A 13,110-nucleotide genomic window follows, 5' to 3' on the forward strand; every position below is an offset into this window, starting at 1 on the left:
CGGCTCCCGCGGCTCACGGCGGCGACTGCCGGCACCCGCCCGAGGGCTGCGAGGCGGCGGGGCGGAGGGAGCGCCGCGCGGCCAGCTCCGCAGCTGCCGGATGAGCAGGCAGAGCAGCAGCAGCAGCAGGAGGAGGAGGAGGAAGAAGAGCGCCAGGTAGAGCAGAAGGTCGAGCTCCCGCTCCATGCCGCCCGTGGCTCCTCTCGGCGGGCCGGTGCTGACCGCCGCTCGGCTGCCCGCGCCCGGAGCCTCCTCCCCTGGGCGGAGAGGGGCTGCCGGCGGGGTCCCGTAGCCAGAGGGCGGCCCGGCGTTGCGGGCTGCACCGCGGGGTCCGTTGCGGGAGCGACGCTCGCCGCGTGCTCCGGGAACACCACAGGGTCCCGCTGCCAGGTCGAGCGTCCCAGGCGCTGAGCCCCCCACGAACTTGCTTGGTATCTGAAAACCTCTCTCCTTGAAGACTGTGAGAGAGACACTGGGCCAGGATCAAAAGCACTGCCACAGAAGTTGAAAGGTTCCTCTGAATACTGACTGCTCGGATCTGATTTTGATGATGACTGGTACAAATGTAATGGCTCCGGATTATAAACAAAACCCCACAGCTGTTCTTCGCTGCACTGTATCACTACCCAGCATCAGTCAGACAGCAGTTAGGTCAGAGATGAGTGCAGGAGCCACCCAGAGCAGGTCACCGAGGAGCTGCTGCAGCACAGTCTCAGCTGGCACCGTAACCATTTCCCTCCCTGGCTGCTCACAGCCTGAAGATTGCTGGCCTTTGTGTGGAGCAGTTCAGGTGGCCCCTGCATGCGGCACTGGTTCCCCTAGGGACAGTGACACCAAGAGAGAAACAATCAGATGCCCCCCAAATCAAACACATCCCAGATCAAGCATCCCAAGCTGTCAGCCTAGTGCACAAGGCCTCCCTTGTCCCTCCTCTCCAGCACCGAAGCTGCAGGTGTGCAGGTGAGGTGAAAGGGCACAGGGCTGTCAGCTTGCCATGCTCCTCGGAGAAAACCCTCTGTGCATATTTTGGGCACCATCTGTCTGCTTGCTCACACAGCTGACCTCAGCTGAAGTCACATCCCCGATGCTTCTGTGGATTTACAACAGTGAGAACTGAAAATTAACAGGGTGAATATAGGCACTGCTGCCTATATCCCATATTTTGTCAGGACCACAGTGAGGGCGAGTTCCTGAAGTAAGATGTACAGTAAGTGTATAAACTCATTCATGCATAAATTCTACTTCATATTGAAGACTCTGGGATGCTTTATATGTATGGCATCAGTGTAAGCTAGAACCAATCTGATACCATTTTACACTCAATCTTCATTAGCCCTTTGTCACTACAGTTAATAACAATGTTTACCAAATATTTGAAGCAGTTCAGGAAAATGATTATTCACCTTTCCTTGAAGTAGCAAAACTTCATTCTAACATCATTAAAACTGTAACAAATATTACCTAGTGAAACAAGGAGAGCCACCAGTGTCCATCGTTGCCCAGTGCTCACACATCCCTGCTCTGCACATTCAGTCTCAACAATCCAAACCCTTTTTGTTTGTATTATCAGTGAGGAACCAAACTACTCGGAGCACTATTTCCTTATCATCAGTTCTTCACAAGGAATTGAGAACCAATATCTTTGGGAAATAGGGCAGAACTAATACTTGTGTTTAATATGCACAGACCATTTGATCAGGCCAACAAGAGCTCCTGTATGACAGACACTGGTGATACAATGCCTCTCAGGTAGCTGTGATACACAGCAGCAGGCTCTGAAACATGCTTTCACACTTCAGTAATGATTACGCTTTAAGATGCTTTTCTAACTATGAGCAGCATATCCATACACCTGCAAAAACGTATCTTCTGATTTAAGGGAAGGATTTCAGCTGGTCTCGTGTGGAGCCAGGAATTGGATTCAATGATCCTTATGGGTCCCTTCCAGCTTGGGTTATCCTACTATTCTGTGACTAGGATAAGGACTGATTGCTGTCAGAACAGGTTGGCCAGAGAATAACAGAAAGCTGTTGTGGCTTGGAAAAAAAGCAATGACTTTCAGCACTTCAAGTCAACACATGACCAAGATTAATTTCTGCCTTGTAACAGATACAGGGAAGCTGAATAAGCAGAACTAATTAACATATATATATATATAAGCTTTTATTTAATGGCTTAATTTGCTTATTTATTATTTATCCCACTTCACCTGGAACAGATAGCACCTCTCCCGTACTTGCATCAAGACACACTGTTCTAGCCTCATTACAGCTGGCCATGCAGCAAGCGCATAGTGAGATTTCCCTCACGCATTTGTAAACAAACACACTTATTCATTTAATTATCAGTCTGAGTCTCAGCAGTGTTTTGGAGAATCTGGGAATGGGACTGGTTGGTTGGAACTGCAAAAGTGAGCACACTCAATAAGTAGGCAGTAGAAATCCAGGCTGAGGTAGCTGAGCACCACACAGATACTCCATCAGCACCACCAGCAGCAGCACTATGACCTGGCACTTCAACCTGAAAGTACCATGGATTATGAGAAGGGTAGCACAACACTGAACTTAATTATTCAAAATAATCCATGTTTCTAAATAGAAAAACAGCCCCAGGTATTACTAAGAAGTGCTGCCATTCCTCACAGATCAGCTGTGATCTACCATGTTTTCAGAAGTGGATCTCCTCTGTGTTGAGGGAGTGTTGGTATGTGGGTAAGATCACATAGTATCAGTAAACACTTTGTTTGCTTTTCCCATAGGAAAATGGAATCCAAATCAATAGCCGTGCCCCTTGTTTATCCTGCTGAAGCTAAGAAGCCAGTGTTTAACCCAATGTTTCCAGCAAGCAATATCTGAGACCAGGTTATGAACACAAATGCTCTTTTTAAAAGCATTTAAACTGATTTTTGCCTACTCCATGTGAAAGTGCACACACAATAGCTTCCACTTCACAGACATTCATTATTTTCCAAAATGATCAAAAATTGCTCTCATTCAGATTTGGTGTAAAGGGGTGTCAGACTCCTTTGAATCTGAAGATGCTTCTAAAATCTTGAACAACACTAAAATTCTAATGCAGGCCTTTATGTGTTCCGAGCCTTCCATGCTGCCTATAAGAATCTGGGCTTAACATGACTCTTTAAACTTACTGCTTTCCACTATGAACTTTTATCAATAAATTCAAGAGAGCAATTTGCTTGGAGTGCCAAACTGAAGTGCTTACCTTTGTGGTTCAGTGACAAATTGCACAGTGTAGAGATGGCAGACCTCTTGATATTTAGCTATTGTGCTGAGACTCGACATCGCAGATTAATTAAGCACACTCACACGGTGGCAGGGCAGCACTTCAGCCATTTCAGGTCAGTCTTTGAAAAAGCACAGAGATACAGGCAGCAGCAGTAAGAAAGAAAGGATCTCATTTCTTTTATACCAACTCCATGATCTAGAATCCAACCGTGCAAGTACTTCCTGCTTTCCCAAATGGATTGCAAGAGCTACAGGGTCTGAAGTTTGTGTGGGACTCATTCTTAGGTGCAAAAAACTTCATCATAAACCAGCAGATTATGCAAGGGCTACAATTTGGGCAGAAAATATTCTGGGGCGTGCTCAGAGGCTACGAAAAATGATTAAAATGAAACTCCAGTGAGCAGATGGCCTAGATCACCAACTTGCATTCAGCTGGTATTTAGATGGTTTGGTGACTGTTCCAGGTCCGCTTCCAAAACAAAATGACTTTAGCATATAGCTACAGCTAAGGATACCATGAGAAGAGGAGATCAAGTATTCATGTATTTTTGTAAGGCCAGAAAATGCAGCTGCTGGAGGCTTGCAGTCAGGATTCTGAGATTCAGATGCGGTTTGGTTTTTTTTCTTCAGTCATCAAATGCGATTTTCACTCATGGTTCAGTTTGGTAAGATAATCCAATTCAAGCATTTCTGTCTACAGAGCATTCATCTCAAATGAAGAAACACTCCTATACGAGCACAATAGATCATTAGGCTCTTCTTATTAAGAATTCCTGCTCAGCCTGAGCACCTGTGATTTATTCACTCATTTATTTACTCTGCAGTGTAATACACTTGTGGCTTTTCTTCCTGGTTTCAAATACCTACAGTGTTTCTATTACCTGATTACAATTGTAACTCTGCTTCTTTTCTACACAGAAAAATGTTGTAGAAATTGTGCACTAGCTCAACTTCTATTCCATTAAGTTACAATGTTGACCTTATTTTCTTTGTGGCTTGTTTCATGCTTCTTGTGTTATATGTTTTTATACCTCCTTAATGTGTAAGAAAGTCTTCACCCTTCCTTGCACACGTACAGGCATAAAGACTGTGTGAGTCAAATGAAATAACTTATTTCCATCCCACACACATCTTGGCTTCTGCATGGGAGGGGCACCAGCCCCATGGAACCATATGCAGCTCCTCCTGATGTTCACTAATAATGCCATAGTGTAGTAATCTTAAACAAGATCAATACTGGAAACAAACAAACAAAAAAAAAATCCACCTTCCCATTCCCAGGCAATAAAGGTAATTAATGCTTTTAGGAACACTTCTGACAGAACATGCATTAGTGCAAGAAAACCTAATACAAATGATTCACAGTGCTGTTAAAGCCTTTTTGTGCCACAAATGCAACCCCTATTTTATTCAAACTGTTTTAAAGTATTGCATGGGAACTATTAAGTCACAGCCTGAACCACTGGTTGAGCACCTGGGGAAAGGACCCAGTCAGCACTGAAAGTGCAGGTGAAGGCAACTCACCTGTATGATCAGAAGGAGCAGAGTCTGGCTGCATGTCTCTTAGACTTCATTTAAGGGCTGGCTGCCACTGTGGAAGGATTTCTAGTTGTAGATTCCTCTCTTGTGGTGTTCTTCCCTGCAAGCCCAGATGCTTGGAGACAGGTCTGCATTCCATTCCTGTTTGTCCCTTTTGCTATTCCACTCCTGCATCGCCTTTCCACTGCACTAATTTTTCTGACTATAACAACTACTCTGGGGGGGAAAAATAAGCTATTGTTGGGATTTGCTAAGCAACAAGACTTAACTCCTCAGTCTCTCACCCAGTTGCTAATCTCTGTTAAGAAATACGATGGCAGAGGTGTACAGTTATACAATTATACAGCCAATAGGTAAACAGATGTTTCATAAGAAAGATTATCATGATAGAAAGATAATCTATGAGAAATTGAAAACTCCCACCAATGTTAAAGGTTTGCAGCAAACTCCACAAAGGAACAATCTCCAGAGAAAGAAATCCTGCCACAGTGGTGGTCAGCCCTTAAATGAGATCTGGGAGAGGTAGAGCCAAGGTCCACCCCTTCTGGTAGCACAGCTGAATTACCTTCACCTGTGCTCCCACTGCTGACTCATTGCTTGCCTCAGGTGGTTAATCAGAGGTTCTGGCTGTGATCAACAGTTTCTCATACACAGAGGGCACTTTGCCTGCGGCTCGACAGAACAAGGCACAAAACAGGTAGTGTGAAGGCCCAGGATCAGATTTTTTCCTACTCTCCTTCTAAGACATAATTCTAAGTATATGCCCCTGTTGACATTTCTATGATTAATAGAGGGTAGCATGGTCTAGAAACCTCCAATAAACCCTTTTGACATTTTTAGGATGTTAATAACTGAAGAGAGTTTCATGAAAAGCTGTTTCATTTTGAAATGCAAATCCTTCACAAGACTGGTTTTCATCTGTCTGCCCTACTGAGCAACCACTTATTGCAAAAATTCCACTGTCCACGTAGTTTGCAAGAATAGTACATCTTATTAGCTAATGTGAATGACTTGTTGAGCAATGTGTCCATTTCCAGATTTCAATTCTCTTTTTCAATGGTTGACAATATAACATTTTTTGTAAGAGTATCAAAGAGATTGTAAGCATTATCTTCTTCTGCAAATGCAGCAATTATAACAAAACAGAGCTAGTGAACAAGATCCAAGTAGAACTGATTAATGTATCCTTACCAAGATAAGCAGAATGCTGAATCAATAACAGTGACAGCTAAGATATCCAAGGAAGCCCTGATATTTCCTGCTAAATATCTGAACTGCTGCATTAGTCATGCACAGAATGTCCATTTAAGCATGAAATTCAGCTCTCTCTCTCTTCCACAGAAGCTATGAAAATTAAGCTACACTGAAAAATGCTTAATCGCTTGCCTGCTGTGGTTGCCCTCAATGCAAACACTGCAGGTCCAGTTTTCACACCTGGAACACAAATACCAGTGATTCCAAATACAGCTAGTAGTAAGTCATTGTACTTTCCTCCCCTCTCCCCCCCACCAAAAAAAAAAAAAAAAAAAAAAAAAAAAAAAAAAAAAAAAAAAGGAAAAATAGAAAAAAGGAAAAGGGAGGTGGTGGGGAAAAATAAACAAACCAAAAAACAAAGGGACAAGGGGGAATGGTTTTAAACTGAGACAGGGGAAATTTAGGAGGAAGACGCACTGGAACAGGTTGCCCAAGGAGGTTGTGGATGCCCCATCCCTGGAGGCATTCAGTTTCAGACTGGATGTGGCTCTGGGCAGCCTGGTCTGGTGGTTGGTGACCCTGCACATAGTATGGGGTTGAAACTCGATCATTGTGGTCCTTTTCAATCTACGCCATTATATCATTCAGTGAAAAGGAGGAAAGAAATAGCAAGATAGGTTGATTTAATGTGGGCTAGTTCAATAAAAGTGAAGATTTCTCACTGAAGAGAAGACACTTCAGTGTCGATTTGCTTGACAGTAGAAAGGCTCCACAGAGGGATCTGGATAGTCTGAATCAGTGAGTTGAGACCAATGGTATGAGCTTCAACAAGACCACGTGCCACGTCCTAAGTTTCAGTTACAACTCCCTGTTGCACTACAGGCTTGGGGTGGTGTACAGGAAATTGGTAATCACAGCCTGAACCTCTGGTTAATCAGCTGAGGCAAGTGTCGGTTTAGCTGTGGGAACACAGTTAAGAGTAATTTAGCTGTGCTCCCAGAAGGGGTGGAGCTTGACTCCACCTCCTCCAGACCTCGTTTAAGGGCTGACCACCACCAAGGCAGTATCTCTTGGAGATTGCCCCCTGGTGAAGACTGCCTCAGCATTTCCCAGTGAAGGTGTCAATATTGGTGATTTTTTTTCTCATAAATAACCTTTTGGGTATCTCTTATTGCCTTTGTATCATTCTGTCTTAGAGGTGAAGATGCTGGAAAGCTGCATGGAAGAAAGAAGACTTGGGGATGTTGGTTGACAGCCAGCAGCATGCCAATGGTATCCTGGTTTGTATCAGAAATAGTGCAGCCAGTGTGGAGCAGGGAGGTGATCAACTCTCTGTTCTAGGCTCTGGTGAGGCTTCACCTTGAGTACTGTGTTCACTTTTGGGGCCCTAGAGCACATCCAGAGAAGGGCAATGAATCTGGTGAGGGATCTGAAGCACAAACCTCGTGAGGAGCAGCTAAGGGAACTAGGGATGTTCAGTCTGGAGAAGGAGGCTTAGGAGAGACCTTATGGCTCTCTGCAACTGCCTGTAGGGAGGTCACGGTGAGGTGAAGTCGGCCTCTTCTGGGTAACAGTGACAGGACAAGGAACGCCCTCAAGTTGCGCCAGCGGAGGTTCAGGCTGGGTTTTAGGAAGAAACAAATTCCTCTTAGAAAAAACAGTAGGTGTCTTCACCGAAGAATTGCGTGTCCGCCCACCGCCAGGGGGCGCCCGTCGGCAGGTCCATCTGCCGCACTCTGTGGTGAGGCGGCGGGAGGTTGAAGCCCCGCGCTTGCGCGCCACCACCTTCTAGCCGCCGCGTGCTGATGACGTAACCGCAGCCGAGCTCGCGCCGTACGTGTGTCGCGTTCCGTCATGAAGGAGACGCCGCTGTCGAACTGCGAGCGGCGCTTCCTGCTGCGCGCCATCCAGGAGAAGAAGGTGCGGTGCCGGTCTGACCTCCCCGCACCCTGCCCCGGACCCTTCTCGCCTCAGATGCGGGGCAGCGCGGCCCCTCGTTGCGGCCGCACCCGGCCCGGCGTGGTGCGGTGACCGCCCCGTGTGTGTGTGTGTGTGTGTATGTGTGTGTGTGTCCCCGCAGCGGCTGGACGGGCGGCAGTGCTACGACTACCGCAATGTGCGCATCTCCTTCGGGCCCGAGCACGGCTGCTGCGTGGTGGAGCTGGGGAAGACCAGGTAGGAGCGGTGGGGGTCTCCAGTACAGTGATGATCTTTGTGACCCTCTGCTGGATCCGCTCACAGAATCACAGAATTATCAAGGTTGGAAAAGATCTAAAAGATCATCCAGTCCAACCATCACCAATACTTCACAGCTAAATCATGTCCCTCAACACAACATCCAATTGTTCCTTGAACACCCCCACAGTCAGTGACTCCACCACCTCCCTGGGCAGTGCATTCCAGTGCCTGAACACCCTTTCTGAGAAGTAATATCTCCTAATGTCCAGCCTGCAGCTGGACAATGAGAAATGTGTTGGAAAATGTCCACGTGGGTTTTTTTTTATATGTTTTGTTTCCATTGTTAGGTATTTTCCTGCTGAACTTTCTAGCCTGTTTCCTTCTGCAGGGTTCTTGGGCAAGTCTCATGTGAGCTTGTTCCCCCGAAGGCAAATCGTGCTACAGAAGGTATACTGTTCTGTAACCTTGAGCTCTCACCGATGGCAGCACCTGGCTTTGAGCCTGGCAGGTATGTCGCTTTCTTAAGAAGTCCAGGCAAGGATAACGTATGAACCACTGTATTGACATGCACAAATCTGTACTTTAATTATGTTGAATTTGGGTTGATTCTGTTTGAACAGGCAATCTGAGTTATTGGTCAAAGTGAACAGACTTATAGAACGGTGCCTGAGAAATTCCAAATGCATAGATACGGAGTCCCTCTGCGTTGTTGCTGGTGAGAAGGTAGGGAAAAACAACCAGTTTCAAACGATTTCATACAATCACCAAGGTTGGAAAAGACCTCCAAGATAATCCACTCCAACCATCCACATATCACCAATATTTCCCCACTTAAGCCATGTCCCTTAGTGCTACATCTAAATATTTCTCGAATTTAATCACATGTAAAATGTATTTCATGAGTTTAAACATAACAGTCACTTTTTCAGGTGCTCTGTCTTGTTTTGAATACTGGTCTTTTGACTTGAGCACTTTTTTCTTCTTCTATGGATGTTTGTAACTATCTACACGTGCTCTTGAAATAGTTGGGATGCACCTACTTGAACATATTTCTTTGCAAAACAAAGTTGAAATTGTATTTAACTGTTGTTTATTTTGTCAGTGTTAACCAGAGTTTTAAATCTAGCACACTGGTGGTACCTTGAATATACCAAGGTTTTTCATCCTAACTCTTTAAGCAAATACTTGAGTAACGTAAGCTGCTGCTTTTGGTGATTCAGAAACTATAAGTGACTTGGAAAAGCAGGAGCTTTTGTGGGATTACATTACAGGTTACCAAGCAGTTGTGCGTGTTTTCCCTCAGGTCTGGCAAATCCGTGTGGATCTGCACCTGTTAAATCATGACGGTAACATTACAGATGCTGCCAGCATAGCAGGAATCGTGGCCCTGTGCCATTTTCGCAGACCAGATGTTTCTGTGCAAGGAAAAGAAGTAACGGTGGTAAGTCATACCAGGTTGCAGTAAGCCTCGCACTGCAGGTAGCTGCTGGCTTATAAAAGGGAAGAATTAAATCCTGATGTAAGCAGATAAACTCAGAATGCTTAAAGATGTTTAAGATAAATATGTTCCTATTCAAAATGTAAAAGGATAGTGGGGCAAGCCTGCTGAGTGTTATTTCAGTTTCAATTTGTGGGAATATTCTGTTTACCTCTGTAAGATGTAAACAGGGAGTATTGCACAAGGAAACCAAAAGAGGTTTTTTATTAATATTTAGGTGACTAGACTATTTTTCTTTGCTGTTTCTTTACGTTGCTCTTGCACAACGCATGCTTTTAAAATAGAATTTCATCAATAACCAATAACCAATTTTCTTTTCTAAGTACTCTCCTGAGGAACGTGATCCTGTGCCCCTGAGCATCCACCACATGCCTATTTGTGTCAGCTTTGCCTTCTTCCAGCAGGGGTAAGAATTCTTCTTAAAGCCTCTCTTGATGGAAACAGCTTATTGTCAGTTGTGCAAAATTATTGTTAGGTAACACTGAAAATACTCGTGTTGACAGACAGATTTCTTAACACATTTGTATGTGTTCTCCACAGTGCAATAGTAGCCAGCAGCTTCCACAGACAGGAAGAAAACTGTTACGGGAGAGTCAAAGTCAACCTCAAACTTCTGTTGTTTTATGTTAAAAACTTGATTCTAGGACGTATTTGTTGGTGGATCCAAATGAACGAGAGGAACGTGTAATGGATGGCCTCCTTGTCATTGCCATGAATAAACATCAGGAAATTTGTACCATCCAGTCCAGTGGAGGGATTATGCTATTAAAGGATCAGGTAAAAGTCAAGGAGTACATTTAAGGATCTGTTCTGTGGTTCTATTTTAAGTCTTGTTTTCAACATTCTAAACTGTTTCTGTGTATGTAACATACAGGTTCTGAGATGCAGTAAAATAACAGCTGTGAAGGTTGCGGAAATAACAGAATTAATTCAGAAAGCTTTGGAGAACGACCAGAAAGTTAGGTGAGTGCTTTGGGGAAGGAACGGAGAGCATTTTGAAGAAGTAATTGAAAAGTTCATGCCAGTTTATAATGAAACGGCAGGTCGTTTCTGTTTGTAATCATTTCAAATATTTCAAGTATGGAAATGCTTGCTATATTCACATATGTGAAACATCCCGAAATAACGTCTGTTGTTGGATGACTAGAAAAGAAGGTGGAAAGTTCGGCTTTGCAGAATCGATATCAAATCAGAAGATCACTGCCTTCAAAATGGACAGTGCTGCTGTAGATACCAACAATGTAGAAGAACAAGCAGAAGAAATCATAACTAAAGCTGACCCTCCTTCAGAAGTGTATGTTTTCTATTTGTTATTTGGGGGGGGGGCAGGGGAAGTTTTCCTCTTACCTGCATTAGGCCTCCTAGAAGCTAATACGACACCCCAGGCTATCCGATGGCTCAGGGTAGCCTTATAGCCTTCAGAGGAAATGGCCTTACACTGATTTTTGTTCTAACTGCTTTTAGCTAACTGAATTCTTAACCGAAAGTGCAAAACAGGGCTGGAGTAACTAGTTGTCACCCCATGTGGAGAAAGAGTACTCTTAACTTTCACTGAAGGCCTGGGGAGAAAAATGACAGCTGCAAATCAACTATTTTGCCTTAATAATACAGTGCAATTACTAACTCCAAGATTTTCTTAACTACTGCAGTTTTGCCAAACCAATATTGCACACTCCCGGCACTGCCCAAATTGGGGAAGGAATAGAGAATGCCTGGGGAGACTTGGAAGAATCGGAGAGGGAGGAAGCAGCAGAAGAGGAAGGTGAAAGCAGCGCCGCTGCTTTTGAATGCCAGAGGACAGAAACAGAGGATACAAGTATGATGAGTGAAGCCAAAGGTACTTATCTTGATATCACATATGTTTATTTACATCGCTTTAAGTATAAATTATTTAAGAATAGAAAAGTGCAAGATGTTCGTTCTTCCTTAGGACTATTGTAGTCTCTTTCTCTTTGGAAACTGTACTGATTTGGCACTTTCATTTCACCTGTACATCTGTTTTCTTCAAAAGAAAGCTTGTTTTCTGTAGTATATTGAAGAGCTCCAGAATAAGCACTAGGAGTTGGAAGCCTGTTTTCCCACTTCTGAGTATCTCTTTCAAAGTGCTGCAGTTAGTGCTCACAGGTGTTCATACAAACTGGACCAGTTTGTGAATTCATGTTTGTAATGATTCTTTTTCTTCCAGATGAACCTATTGTACTGTCTGACAGTGAAGAGGAAGAAGTTGTCATTCTGGAACCACAGGAAGTACCAAAGAAAACAAGGTAAACACCATATGAAATTAAGAGGGGGAAGGAGTTGGGAAGGAATACTTGACAACAGGATGTTTGTGGCCTATGCTCAGAACTCTGCCAATGCAGAAAGGTCTTGGTCAATTGAGATTATATAGCAGAGTGAGGAAGTTAAAATCTGCTAGTTTGCTCCTCTTGTAGGTGACCAGTCACTGTGGCTGATCCACAGCTGTCGGAGATGATTATGGATCACAGAGTCCTAGAGAAAGGCTTGGGTTAGAAGGGACTCTAAAAATCATCTAGTTCCAACCCCCTGCCAGCAGTGGGGTTGCCACTCACTAGATGAAGTTGTCTGGGGCCCCGTGCAATCTGGCCACCTCCAGTTCGGGCAGTCATCTTTCTATAAAATAAGGAGCGATGGGGTGAGAAGTTAGTGTGTGCTTTCCTTAAGTACACTGCTCCAGCTCCAGAGCAGCACAGCTGGCTGGGATGTAGCCCCACCATGCTGAGCACCTGTGTGACCTGGGCCTGCCTGAGTGTGGTGATAGAACCACAAGGGCATCCAGCCTCCTGTGCTCTTCAGGTATTTCACTGGTCTTAATCCCTCCAAAAGGATCCCGGGCTTAATGGTAAATTTGAATTAACTGCTACATTATAGCTAATCTTGAGTTTTATCTCAAGTTAGTTTTACTGTTGTGTCCTTACTTTAACCATGGTAACCCTTGCTGTGTTTAGAATGCTTTCTAGGAACAACTTTGCACTGAGCACAGTGAGTGGTTGTCCTGTTAAGGACTGCTCTTTTGAGATGGAACTCCTTAGTACAGTCATTTGATAAACAGTCTTGTTTACTCTCAGACCACAGACCAACTTGAAACAAGAAAATACGAGTAAGAAAGCATTTAACAAAAAGAGGAGAAAGAAGAGAACTTCTCGTTAAAGGCGTCCCCTTCAATAAAGCCATACAGTGTTTTTTTATTACTGAACTTATTTTTGTAGATAAAAGTATTTCTGCACCCCAAATCCAGTCCTGCTGCTTTGTCTTATTTTATGTAACTGTACACAGCATCAATAAAAAGTTAATGTAAGTGAGAGTGTGGTAGCATCCATCTGCAGCACAGCCTGCTCACAGTGTGAATGACTCATAGGTGGCGAATAGTTCTGGTTGGAAGAAGAAAAGAGGCAGCAGAACTTCCACACAGAGGCAACTCCTACCTCAGTAGTTGTT

General features: G+C 44.2%; 1 protein-coding gene and 1 long non-coding RNA gene across 3 annotated transcripts; one reads left to right on the forward strand and one right to left on the reverse strand.

Moving 5' to 3' along the window:
• Positions 1 to 357: 357 nt before the first annotated feature.
• LOC140252043 (uncharacterized) lies at positions 358 to 5,244 on the reverse strand. Of its 2 annotated transcripts, XR_011903519.1 has the most exons (4): positions 5,208 to 5,244; positions 4,770 to 5,000; positions 3,223 to 3,364; positions 358 to 818 (listed from the first exon to the last, which is right to left on the reverse strand). It is a non-coding gene; the product is annotated as an uncharacterized lncRNA (long non-coding RNA). The 2 variants fall into 2 exon arrangements; XR_011903518.1 differs by having other exon boundaries at positions 4,770 to 5,238.
• A 2,524-nt stretch (positions 5,245 to 7,768) lies between these two features.
• Positions 7,769 to 12,974, forward strand: EXOSC9 (exosome component 9). The gene is made up of 12 exons (XM_072335854.1): positions 7,769 to 7,898; positions 8,059 to 8,153; positions 8,545 to 8,664; positions 8,777 to 8,879; positions 9,460 to 9,597; positions 9,978 to 10,060; positions 10,299 to 10,431; positions 10,529 to 10,617; positions 10,802 to 10,948; positions 11,304 to 11,491; positions 11,840 to 11,918; positions 12,741 to 12,974. The coding sequence occupies exons 1-12, from the start codon at positions 7,833 to 7,835 to the stop codon at positions 12,820 to 12,822; spliced, it is 1,323 nt and encodes a 440-aa protein (XP_072191955.1). The 5' UTR covers positions 7,769 to 7,832; the 3' UTR covers positions 12,823 to 12,974.
• Positions 12,975 to 13,110: the final 136 nt, after the last annotated feature.

The sequence above is a fragment of the Excalfactoria chinensis genome, chromosome 4 (assembly GCF_039878825.1).
Source record: "Excalfactoria chinensis isolate bCotChi1 chromosome 4, bCotChi1.hap2, whole genome shotgun sequence".
Lineage (NCBI taxonomy): Eukaryota > Metazoa > Chordata > Aves > Galliformes > Phasianidae > Excalfactoria > Excalfactoria chinensis.